General features: G+C 39.4%; 1 protein-coding gene across 3 annotated transcripts; it reads right to left on the minus strand.

Moving 5' to 3' along the window:
- Nucleotides 1-309: 309 nt before the first annotated feature.
- Nucleotides 310-10,690, minus strand: SNURF (SNRPN upstream open reading frame). 3 transcript variants are annotated; one of them, XR_009531642.1, is made up of 4 exons: nucleotides 10,601-10,690; nucleotides 7,983-8,129; nucleotides 5,914-6,037; nucleotides 2,694-2,772 (listed from the first exon to the last, which is right to left on the minus strand). XR_009531642.1 is itself a non-coding variant. In XM_060095109.1 (3 exons), exons 1-3 carry the CDS (start codon nucleotides 10,612-10,614, stop codon nucleotides 2,664-2,666), a joined length of 219 nt encoding a protein of 72 aa, XP_059951092.1. In that variant the 5' UTR covers nucleotides 10,615-10,688; the 3' UTR covers nucleotides 310-2,663. The 3 variants fall into 3 exon arrangements, 1 of the variants encoding a protein (XP_059951092.1); XR_009531641.1 differs by having other exon boundaries at nucleotides 7,956-8,129; XM_060095109.1 differs by lacking the exon at nucleotides 7,983-8,129 and having other exon boundaries at nucleotides 310-2,772; nucleotides 5,942-6,037; nucleotides 10,601-10,688.
- Between the last annotated feature and the right edge of the window lie 2,423 nt (nucleotides 10,691-13,113).

The following is a 13,113-nucleotide window of genomic DNA, read 5'->3' on the forward strand; positions in this document are numbered from 1 at the left end:
CCAGAGGAAAACAATGTTTCCCTTTTTGAAACCGTTTATTTATCAAAGGGAAAAAAAAGACAACAAAGGTGGTACTAAGAAATTATCACTCTAGTAAGTATTCTTGATGGCAAATCAACACTGCTTATGATGCTGTTAGAAAGCAACATAACAAAACATTTAAGAATCATACTAGTATTTATACCCTAAGCCGAAAATTGGATCCTTACCCTAATAAATTAAAAATACCAAATATATCTTAAAAATATAGAACTAATATTCATAACAGCATAGCAAACTAGGGGAAAAAACACAAGTACAAAGGAAAAGTAAATCATGAACGGACCATCATTTATTCATTACAAATGATAATTGTGAGGACTATGTAATAAAATGAAGGAACATTAATGATATACATATAAGTGGAATAGTTTAAAAGCATGATTACAATTAACTACATTTTCAAAAGAAAAGCAAAAGGGCAAAATGAAAGAAAATTCAACCTCATGCTGCTGCGGTTGAAACATGGGTAAAGTCTGTGGTTTACTTCCCATTTTTCTTGGCTATCAGTCACATGATTTAGATTTTTATAATGAAAAAGAAAACATATCAATTGTTAAAACACCTTTACCCATTTACATGTATAGCAGACTTTAGCACTAGTCTTAGACCTGACCCTTATCCCAGAAATTCATCTGGTTCTCTACCCTGGAATATTTACTTCATATACTCTCCTTCTACAACCCCTTTCCCTTCACCACACTGTATATTATCACCACTCCCCTACTGGCTCCACCTTAGTGTTTTCATCTTTGAAAGTGGTTCTCTAAGAGAGAGATTAGCCAACTTTTTCTTTTAAAGGGAAAGATAATAAATATTGTAGGCTTTGCCTGCCATTCAATCTGTCACAAATACTCCCATCTGCCACTGTACTGCCAATAACAGCCACAGGCCATACGTAAATAAACAGACATGGCTGTGTGCCAATAAATTTACAAAAACAGGCAATAAATGGGCCAGATACTTTACCAACTCCTGCTCTGTAACAATCCTAGTACCTAGTACTGTTTAGATGAAACAAGCACTTGAAACTCAGAAAACTGGATGGCCCTACTTACAGATCATAATGTATAATTTAAATAATACTTTACTCAGGCACTTACAAGAGTATGTAAACTGCACTGAGGAGCCAAAAAATTCTTGGTTAAAAATAGTCAATTATGCACACTTACTCATTTAAAAATGCCCTTACTCTGGGGAACAGCTGAGGACAATGATCAGATTCTATCCCCTGAAATCAATTCCACTGTCTTGCAATCAAATCCAATCAATTACTGGAGAATGATGGGTAAAGGATTCAGCTGGGGAGGGTTTTCCCTTTGCTTTAAAATTTGAAATGATGGCCATAAACAGGCCTAATTAATTTGAGTTGAGGGGTCATATTTCAAAATAGAAATAAAGAAAATCTAGAAGAAAACTCATCTATAAACCCCTTTCCTCTCATAGTTTCTAAAAGGTATATATTAAACCCTTTGGATTGAGATCTTAATTTTTAAAAAGCTGGAAAGGAAAAATAAAGTATTAAATCAAAATTAATAGTGTTTTCCTAAAAATCTAAGCAACGAACACAAGACACACTGTAAATACATCTACTTAACATTGAAAAATCATAGGTTTATAGCTTTATTACATTGTCAGCTGATTCAAACAGATTGGTAAAAAAAGGTAAGAAAAAGATAAAACAAAAAAATAATTAGTAAATAAGCATGGGAAATACTTAGCTTCTCATTTGCTAATGGATGTGATGTGTATTTATAATTCAATAGAAACAAATTATATACAATTAACATAAACAATGAAGATGAAAGTGTAACTGGCACTATATTTTTTCATTACAATAGACTAATATAATAATTCATAATACAATTCAGAAAATGTACCTTAATTTCAAATTCCTTGACTCAATTTATTTTTACATCTGCATATCCAAGGAAATGATCCTATCTAAAGTTTTATGCAAAGCAATTCACTGAAGCTTTATTTCAAACTACCAGCAGAAAAAATGAAGTCTCTCACAAAAAGAAATTATAAAACATATTAGCAGGATATTCAGCAGCTATTTATAATGAAATATTTTTCATGTTAAGGTGAAAATCAGTAAAAGTTAAATATGAATAAAACTACCTAGGGCTTCCCTGGTGGCACAGTGGTTGAGAGTCCACCTGCCGATGCAGGGGACACGGGTTCGTGCCCCAGTCTGGGAAGATTCCACATGCCGCAGAGTGGCTAGGCCCGTGAGCCATGGCCGCTGAGCCTGTGCGTCCGGAGCCTGTGCTCCGCAACGGGAGAGGCCACAACAGTGAGAGGCCCACGTACCGCAAAAAAAAAAAACTACCTAAAAAAGCAAGGACTATACAATGTCTGAAAAGTAATACATGACAAGTATCAGGGTAAAAGCATTAAGATCCTGCTTTTTACTTTTTTAAACTTTCTGCTATGTGTTTATTTGTATGAAGCCTTTAAGAAAAAAAAATTTCTTTGGACATATCCCAAATGATTAAATGACCTCCAAACACCCTACCCTTTAATTAGTTCTTTATTCTTGATCATGACTGCATCAGCTCTAACCTGTTTTGTTTTGTTTGCTCTCTTGGAATCAGCTACCTGGGTGTTCCAATACTGCTTTAACCACCTCTTGGTGTCTCAGCTAAGAATGCCTGTCTCAGTTCCGCCTGGAAATCCACCACAGGTACTTGCTGCTGCTGCTGAGATCGCCTTGGATACAGGTGACACCTATGACAAGAGCACAATACACATAAATGAAAAGACATTTTCCTATATAGATAACAATGTGAAAGAAAACACAGAGACCCTTACATTTAAGGAGATCCTTCATTTAGGGTCAGAGCATGCCATTACCTTATGAAGAAAGTATAAAACAGGAGACTCCACACAGAGTTACTGGGACTGAGGGATACTTACCCTCTTGGGGGATACTAGCAAGGAACTTAAAAAAAAAAAAAAAAAGAGCTCTTTTTGTTTAAAATGCCCTGTGAAAGTACCATCAGTATAATATCCATTACTTACTTTCCAATCTGGAAACAATTCTTTAACCCCCAAGGAGGGAGGTGGGCATTTGTTAAGGCATTTCCAGGGAGACATTAAGGCTGTCATTCATGCTGACAAGAAGTCACTACCTGAAACAAAGAACTTCCAGGGCCCAGGCTATTTAAGCTCTTAAACTATGTAAACAACCATCTATCAGTCATCAGAGAATTCTGGAAAAAAATGCTCAACATATTCCTACCTATCAGTCATCTGGCTGTGAATCTGATCCTGAGGATAAGAAATGCAGGAGGTTACACAGTTGCTGGCTAATAATACAAGCACGAAAAAAAAAAATCACCAGCCAATTCTGCCCCTGTTGATAAGTATATATATATGAAAATATTCAACAGCAGCTGGATTTGAAAATGGGACTGTGATAAAAGGTTTTCCGCTATTTTCTGTAGTTTTTAAGTAACATTTTTAACATTCTGTTATATAATAAATAATTAGGCTGAACTTTGTCCATGGTTCCTAGGAGGTAACCTCTAATCCTGTGAGTTTAACAAGTGATAGCAGTATCTTTGTTATTCATGGTGGGCCTCTGGGATCACACCAAAGTTAATGCTAACTAGATGACTCAGGATTAAAGCTGGGCTTAGAGAATATCAGTACTGCTTACCTGTTCCTATAATCCACTCACAAAGTGGGTAAAGGTAGCTGGGGAAACTATACTATTTTCCTAACTCAAAACTCCCCTCAGATTCTTCCCCTAGTGCAGCACCCTCTAGTATTTTTACATAATATACATAACAGACATCAGGAAAATGAAGTTATTTCTTCTTCAAAAGCAACAAAATATTTCCATAGATACTGACAAACTAATGACACCTAAAGCAGTATTTTACAAGATTAGGATATGATAATCTGTTATACTGGTCCACATTGATGCTGCACTGGATAAAGTCTCTAATAAAATATAACAAATATGATAGAACCTTCACCCACTAACAAATATCTTCCCCCAAGAAATCCCCTCCACCCATACCTCCACCAATCTCTAAACTACCTCAAGATATTTCTAGAGACTCTGGGAAGGATAAAACGGCACTTTTAAAAACTCTGAAGTTACAAGAGACTGAAGGGGAAAAATGACATTACCATATAAAAGAAAATAGGCAAATGCCTATTATAAAGGACAAACTATATAAAATATTCATTCTTAAATATTCTTTTTCAAAGTAATTTCCAAAACGAAAATGTAACAAAGGAAAGAATAATGAACTATGAAGAATAAGTAAAATAAACATGGGAAAATGGAGAAATCTTTCGCCTCACCAATAATTTTAAACGTGCAAATATACTGAAATTTTTCCACATATAAAATGAACAAATAACAAAAATAAGATGCAAAACGTTATCCACTTTTTACAACAATTTCTGTAAAAAGCTTTATATTTGAAGAAGTGAAATAAAATACAAATAAATATTAATAACTACAGCTGACCCTTGAACATGGGTTTGAATTGCGTGGGTCTACTTATATGTTGAGTTTTTTTCCAATAAATATATTGGAAAAGTTTTTGGAGATTTGTGACAATTTGAAAAAACTTGCGGACAAACCACAGAGGATAGAAATATCAAAAAAAGAAAAAGTTAGGTATGTCATGAATGCATAAAATATATGTAGATATACATTTAACATAAAAATATGTGTTAATCAACTGTTTATGTTATCAGTAAGGCTTCTGGTCAACAGCAGGCTATTAGCAGTTAAATTCGGGAGAACTCAAAAGATATACGGGGATTTTTGCCTATGTGGGGGGTTGCACCCCAACTCCCTTGTTATTCAAGGGACAACTGCAATATTAATTTTCAGATTGACTGCTCTTACCTTCATTGTAATAACTAAGAAAAGCAAACAACCTAAATATCCAACAGTAAGCTAATGATAAATGTAACTGTTATTACAACACCATATTCTGCACTTTGTAAAATAAGGTATTTTTATATGTACATGGAAAGATCACCAAGGCACATTGTTACAGAATAAATCTCATGTATGTAAACAAACAAATCACAAAGATGCCTCCCCTCACCCCATGTGTGTACGCATGAATGCACAGGAAAAGGTTTGAAACAATAGAGATCAAAGTACCTGAGGATTATATCTGGAGAGAGAAGGGGAATGGACTAGTGGTATACTGAAGTAGGCACTCACTTTTTATCTCAAAATTATGTGTTTTAAGAAGAGATTATATTCATATATTACTAATACTTATAATTTTGAAAAATAACAGCTTTAGGAAAGAAAAATGATGTTACCCACAGATACTGTCAAGATTTGTGGTAATGACAAAATGCACATAACTGTAGACTCAATATATACCATGTCATTAGAAATGTTAATATATTTTTAATTGAAATGTCCCTTCTAGAAACACATATGCATATCCTAAATAAATGAAGGGAAAAAATGTATACAAGTTTTTAACTGGATAAATGTACTAACTAAAAATAAAATTCTAAATATTGCAGAGCAAGCATGAATACATAAATTAACAACTCTTCAAAGCACAGAACATTTTGCAAGCACAGAAAAAGTGACTCAGTAACAATATAAATACAGCAGAAATAATTTTAATATAAATATGTTGAAAGATGTAGAATTTTATGAAGATACCACTCACCCACACTATATGGAAAAAAGGGAAATACGTATTACTAAAATTTTAACAAAAGTTGAGTTAAGTTAGGATGGCATGGTTAAGGATAATTTAACTGCTTTTTTGCTATATCAATATAACATGCACAAGCTTCTTTCATTAATTAAATTCATTTCAAGCCCCTGATCACAAGATACTTTGTTCCAATTTGAAAATGCCCTACATTGGTTCTCAACGCTGACTGTACTCACTCCTGGTTGCTCAGTGAGGCTGTTCTTCTCCGTTTGACTTGGACTTCTACCTCTGGTACGTGCTGTTCTGTGGTCCGTCTCAGGTGTAAACGGTCCCTGAAGCAGAAAGAGGATTTGTTTCATACATTTCATCAATTTTTGAAATAACCATTTCTTTAAAGATTATAGGGACTTCCCTGGTGGTCCAGTGGTTAAGAATTTGCCTTCCAATGAAGGGAACGTGGGTTCAATCCCTGGTCAGGGAACTAAGATCCCACATGCCACAGGTCAACTAAGCCCGTTCACCACAACTACTGAGCCCACGCCACAACTAGAGAGCCTGCACGCTGTGATGAAAGATGCTGCATGCCGCAATGAAGATCCCATGTGCTGCAACTAAGACCCAAGGCAACCAAACAAATAAGTAAATAAAGATTATATTTAGAACTCTATTTAGTATGATGGAGTTTTTAAACTCCTCTAATTAACCTAATTAAATCTAATTAAAACATGGTAGAGTGATGTATGTCAATTATATCTCAATAAAACTGAAAAGAAAAAAAAGTAAAATTGAAATCTTAGAATATCTTTATCCACCAATAGCCAAAATCTATCGTAAAACCACTTTCTCCCTTTAGCATCCCTGACGTCAGAAAACTTGGGAGAAAAACTATCAAAAAATTAAGCAAAATTGTTTATTCCTACATATATTCACACATACAGATATAAAACTATACACTTACAGAGATACATTTATATACAGGCATACTACCCATACCTACATATCCCTGAAAAAATAACAACGTTGATTCTAAAAATGGTTTGAAAAATATTTTACTATGATAGATCATTTTGTATAGTGGAATAAAGAATAAAATTTAAATTTCAAAATGTCTAAGCAAACTCTTGTGCAAATGCTTCTTAGGATTTGCAAAATAAGAAATTTTAAAACTGTTTAAAAAAAAAGAAACATAGCCACTGACATTATAATCTTCAGAACAGCGCACAAAATGTCTGCTCAAGGGATCTGAACATGAAATCTACTTGGGTCATCCAGATTAGAAACTACAGGAACCACTCATGAAATTGAAATTTTAAAATGTCAAATCAGAAAGGAGAGAAAGGCATTTTACACAAGTCATGCAATGTAGTATTTCAAAGGCAGAATTCAAAGGACACATCCCAAAAGATAATTCCCTGAACCTGTGCTTTTAGAATTCATGTTTAAGATTATGCAAAGTAACCAAAATAGCTTACCAATAACCCCAAATCGTTTTCTTGCTTCAAAAACTTCAATGTTCTAATCAGGCATTAGAAAAGACCATTTTTTTAAAAAAATCACATACCAGATTTTTAAATGGTAAAAGTACTGAATATACTTTGCTAATCTCCTTGACCTTTGATTAGGCAATGTGACAACACCTAAAGTACCTAATGAGAAAGAAATCCATAAATAGGATTTCATCAAAAGTGAACATTTCAGGAAATTAGCATTTAAGGAAATAAAATGTTGTTATATGTACATAATGTTAATTTTTTGCTCCAAAATCACTTTCATTAAAAAAAATACTAATCTGGAAATGCACTGAAAAGAAAATGTGTGAGATCACACTATTTTTCCTAACGGCCTAATATTCTATCAAATATTTAGGATACCTTACACCTCTCCCCAAAAAAACCTCAATTATAAACTCAATGACTAGGACCTCAAGAATGAGAAATAAAAACCACTAAGATAATGTGAGGTAATCCCAGTCTGTGATCTTCCAACAAACATAAGACGATCAGTGCCTCCAAAAAAAAAACGCTACAGAATCATCAAGAATTCTGAGCCACCCAGCATTCAGGAACCAGAAAATAAACTTCTCTGCCAAACCTTTATTAGTGAAGGATGCGGCCTTAACCATCAACAACTCTTGCTCAACGTACCTTGCTTTAGAAAACAACACACAGTCCTTCGACTAAGTGTCCTTGCTCTAAACTTCAGAAAGCGTTCACACTCCCTCCCCATTCTCAAAAAGCCGTGGTACTATACCAAATATTCACAAGGCAGGAGAGAGACCTTCAAACTTCAGCTCTTTCCACAGGGTCCGCCATATTGAGGTCCTGAGCCCGAGGGCAAGACTACAAAATGGCGGACCAGGAATGATGCACACTCATCTTGCAAAGGGCCAAATGATCAGAAGTTCATATTTGAAGCACTATCTTCCTACAAGCAGAAAAAAAAATAGGTGCAAATCATAAGTATCGCAAAATACCAGACTCCTGCTATTTTTCAAACTACTCGAAAATAATTCCAGAACAAAGCTTCCCAGGCTTCTGAATTTACATTTTCCTTAATTACATTCTAACTTAGCACACAACCAGGCGTACTGTTTATGATGCACGAGAAAAAAAAAAAGGCAAGCACATCAAAATCCTGCAAAGAAAGTCCTTAAAAATAACCCCTCAAAAGTCAAAGTAGTGGAATACGTAATACAGGAATAGTTACTTTGTTAATTATCCTTTCTCAGCAAATATTCACAGCAGCTCCAACTTCAAAAATGATGGAACGAAACCATTAATTTAAAAATCCGATTAAGGGCAAGAATTCACTAATCCCACATACACCCATTCTACTTTCTCTCTCCAGTTCTCCTTGAGCAAGCAGAACTCGGCCCTCAGTTCCTAGGAGCCCTGGAGGAGCTGCGACCCCCTGATTTAAGGAAAGTATCTATAAAGATGACATCACCAATGAAATATCCAGCGATTAAGAAATACGACAGACACTTAAAAGAGATGCAGTTGTGGAATTATATAACCTGGAAAGTTGAAATCAGAGGTTATAGGAACGGGAGTTGTCTAAAGGGATACTGAAGCCACCTGAATGTGGCGAACAACTAAGACTGTTCACAGTACAACCTAGGGAGAATCTACAAAAAAGGAAAAGCTCCTGCACCGGTGATGGAGACTGTCTTAAGTAGCACAGTAAATCCCGGAATGCCCTCACCTCTCTTGCCCTCCAGGCCCCTGCCTTTCCCTTAAGCGTAACAGAAAACCAGGGGCACAGTGCGGCTGCCCTGCCATTCCAGGCAGGCAAAGAATGTACAAACTGCCCCCTGTATAAATCTCTTATCTCCCCACCTTCCCCACTCCACTGCGGCACCGCAGGGAAATGGTGGAACGCCAGGCAGAGGCTGAGCAAACCTGTCTCCTTCCTCCCCTCCCCCTCCCCCCACTGCAGCACAGTAGGGAAGAAAACTGGGATTGGGCACACAGGTGAAGGAGGTGGCTGGCCGCCCCACACAGCAAAGACTGCGCAAACCCCTTCCCCCGCAGCATGCCCCATTGCAGGGGGGAAGTGGTGTCGTCGCTGCTGCGCCTGCGCACCCTGAACCCACACCTTCCCTACTGCGGCATTAGGACGCGGCAGCCACCCACCCAGGCCCGCCTCCTCTACCTAGGGCGTCGCTTTGCAGAGGGTGCGGCTGACACCCCTGCCAGGCAGAAGTGGCACAGCTGCCCCTCCCACACTGCGGCACTGGGGGGAGGGGCAGCACCCCCACCCCCACCCCTCGCGCCTGCGCAGACCCATACAGCTGCGGCAGCAGCCATCTTCGCGGAGCTGCACAATGGCAGTGACGCGACACCGGCCCCCGCGCACTCCCGGGGTGGCCTTCGAAATTCTCATTCCAAACGCAGGGAAAACCTATGCGAACGAGAAACACCCCTACACGTCACATCCCAGAACCTGGCAGGTCCCCCCGCAAGATGCACTAAACAGGCTGTGGACATCACATCCCTCATCTTACACCAAACCCACAAATGTGAGAAATATAAAGGACTTAAGTATATAAGGACCAGACATTTCTGCAGCCACCCCTTCAGTTGAGGCGCAGGGTAGGAGTTTCGCCACAGTATTCAAATTCTAAGAGCACCACTAGTCACAGAAAATTGAACGTTTTCTTTTCTTCAAATTAATGGGCTCCTCCAACTGCCCGCCCCCACCCCTGCCCCTCCCCCTCAACCCCCTCTACCACTGCCCAGAGGGCCACTCCGCGAGACCCCCAGCCCTGTCACGGCCCCACCGCCACCCTGCGGCCCCCGTCATCGGTGTCACCCCGCCGTCCCCACACACCGTGGCAACACAGGCCACCCCGCCACACTTCCGCCACCCCCTCCAATCACGCCCGCCACAGCTACCGCGGTCACCCCGTCGCCCCCTTCATATCAGTGCCACGGGAGCCACCCCAACCACCCCCTCCCACTACTGCCACACACCAGTGCCTCCGCGGACACAGCACCTGCTGCCCCCTGGCCAGTACTGCGGCCCCACTTACCCCACCCCTTGTACCCTCCCCCACCTCACACACCGCGGTGGCCACCGCGATGTACCCTCACCACCCGCGGTCACGGCCTTGGACCTCAAGGACAAAGGGCCACCCTAGAGAGGGTCTGAGGGGACGCGAAATGATGGTGCAGACGCACCAAGACCTGACAAGGCGCGGACAGAATACCCCCGAGGAGGGTCAGCCCAGCCCCAAGCCTCCAGAAGGTGCCCTATCCAGCCTCCGGACAAAGAACTTGAGGGCCCAGATCCCCAGTAAATACTGAAATACTTCTAGTTCTGGAAGCCTGGTATATCATGAAAACAAAAATGTTTCCCATGCTTCCTCTGAGGGAAGACACCACACAGCTGACCTGGCCCGCTCCATCGCGCCGCTGGCCGCTCCTCAGAACACACCGTTAGGCATCTCCGGCAGCAGCTCCACTCTACGCGGCCTTTGCCGGGGCGGCACCAAGAAATACGCCGGCTTTGTCTGCGCCTGCGCGGCAACCCCCTCAGCACCGGGCCTTGGGCACGCATGCGCGTCTGTTTGCCGCAGTAGCGGTGCCGCAGCCCTGCAGGTGCACCGGCGCCCTACCTGACAGGAAAAACTGGGGGATGGTATCTTTCGGACCCCAGGTGATCAACGCACGGGGGCCTTAGGGGTGGGGGGACTCCAGGAGCCACCACCAGCCTTCAATTAATGGCTCTTAGAGTCTCACTAAATGTTACAGTGGTACTTCCACCCAGGGGAGTGGGAATTGCGTATTTATTTTTTGTGAACTTTATAAAGTCCGTACCTTTTTCAGACTTCCTTAGGTTTTTCCCCAGTATCCTTTTCCTGTTGAAAGGTAACACAAATATTATGTTCAGTAGTCATGTTTCTTTAAACTCCTCTTGGCTGTGGCAGTTTAGATTTTTTTGGTTTTGCTTTTTAACTTTTACCATGTTTATATTTTTACAGTGATCATTAGTTACTTTCAGAATTAAAAATTATTATTAAGATAAAACAAAATTAAACTTCACTCTAAGCTCTAATGTACTTGACTGTCAGTTTCCGGACTCATCTCCACCCTTTTCTAGCCTGCTCTTTCTGACAAGTCTGACTACTCTCCTAATTTCTTGACTGCTCTATAGTATTCAGAAGCTGCCTTTGGATGCCGGGGAAGGCATGATAGGATCCCTGACCTTACAGATGATCTAGAGACAGCAGCCATTTTGGCTCATTCATTTATTGAAAGCGGATATTTTAAATCAGTTTACAGGCCTGGTGAGCATATCCTGCAGTTTGGTAGTGAATATACAGAAAAGGAGACTTCCCAGCAAGCTATGATATAAGGACTGTGCAGCTAGAACCTGACGTCTCCCAATCATTCCGTTTTGTAAAAAAAAAAAGAAAAAAAAAATCGAGACATCCCAGTTCAAACACTCAAAGATATGAGCTTAAAGAACATAAAATCGGGCTTCCCTGGTGGCGCAGTGGTAGAGAGTCCGCCTGCCGATGCAGGGGACACGGGTTCGTGCCCCAGTCCGGGAAGATCCCACATGCCGCGGAGCGGCTGGGCCCGTGAGCCGTGGCCGCTGAGCCTGCGCATCCGGAGCCTGTGCTCCTCAACGGGAGAGGCCACAACAGTGAGAGGCCCGCGTACCGCAAAAAAAAAAAAAAAAAAAAAAAAAAGAACATAAAATCTGTACTAAAACTATTCTGTATACAACTGAATCTGGCGTCTGCAAAAACCGATCTGAACTACATTACACCGTATACAAAAATTAACTCAAAATGGATCAAAGACTTAAATGTAAGAGTAAAATGTAAATCTCTTAGAGGAAACATAAATGTAAATTTGTGTGACCTCGACTTAAGCAATGCTTTCTTAGATATGACATCAAATGCACAAGCAACCACAAAAAAAAAGATAAATTGGACTTCATCCCAAGTACATTAAAGTTTTTGCTTCAAAGATCACTATTAAGAAAATGAAAAGACAACCAGCATAATACTAAAAAAAAAATTGCAAATCATATACTAGCTGATAAAAGAAGACTTACAATTCAACACTAAAAAAACAAAATAAAATTTTAATGGGCAAAGGATTTGAATTAGATAATTCACCAAAAACTGGCAAATAAATGGCCAATCAGCACATGAAAAGATGCTCAGCATCATCAGTCTTTAGGGAAATGCAAATGAATAGCTCGTTGAGATGCCACTTCACACTCACTAGGAGGGCTATAATCAAAAAGACAATAACACATGTTAAGGAGGATGTGGAGAAACTGGAACCTTCTAACACGGTTCATAGGAATGTAAAGTAGTGTAGTTCAGGAAAAGAGTTTGGGAGTACCTAAAAATTTAACCATAAAGTTACCCTATGACTCCCCACAGTTCTACTCCTAAGTATATAACCCAAAATAAATGAAAACATACATCTGTGCAAAAACTTGTACATGAATTTTCATAGCAACCCTGCTATAACAGTCAAAAGTGGAAACAACCAAAATGTCTATCAACTGATGAATGGATAAACAAAATATGTGGTATGGCATAAATGTACAATGGAATAGCATTTGTCCATTAAAAGGAATGAAGTATTGATTCACGCTACAAAATGGATGAACGCTGAATATGCTAAGTGAAAGGCCATATTTTTTATGAGCCCATTAAATGAATTGTTCAAAATAGGCAAATCCATAGAGTCAGAAAGCTGATTAGCGATTGTCAGGAAATGGGAGAAGGGCAAATGGAGATTGACTGCTAATGGTTACAGTGTTTCTTTACAGAATGATGAAATGTTCTGGAATTAGATAGTAGGGATGGTTGTAAAACATTGAGAATATATTAAAAAGCACTGAATTGTGCAATTTTTAAAAAGTAGGTTTTCTGGTA

Source organism: Mesoplodon densirostris, chromosome 4, assembly GCF_025265405.1.
Source record: "Mesoplodon densirostris isolate mMesDen1 chromosome 4, mMesDen1 primary haplotype, whole genome shotgun sequence".
In the NCBI taxonomy this organism is placed as follows: domain Eukaryota; kingdom Metazoa; phylum Chordata; class Mammalia; order Artiodactyla; family Ziphiidae; genus Mesoplodon; species Mesoplodon densirostris.

Bases quoted from the DNA above. Each gene is read 5' to 3' on its own strand.
- SNURF (XM_060095109.1), bottom strand. The intron at 2,773-5,941 runs GTGAGTACAGTC...CTCTTGTCATAG, and splicing joins GCCTCACTGAGCAACCAGGA to GTGTCACCTGTATCCAAGGC.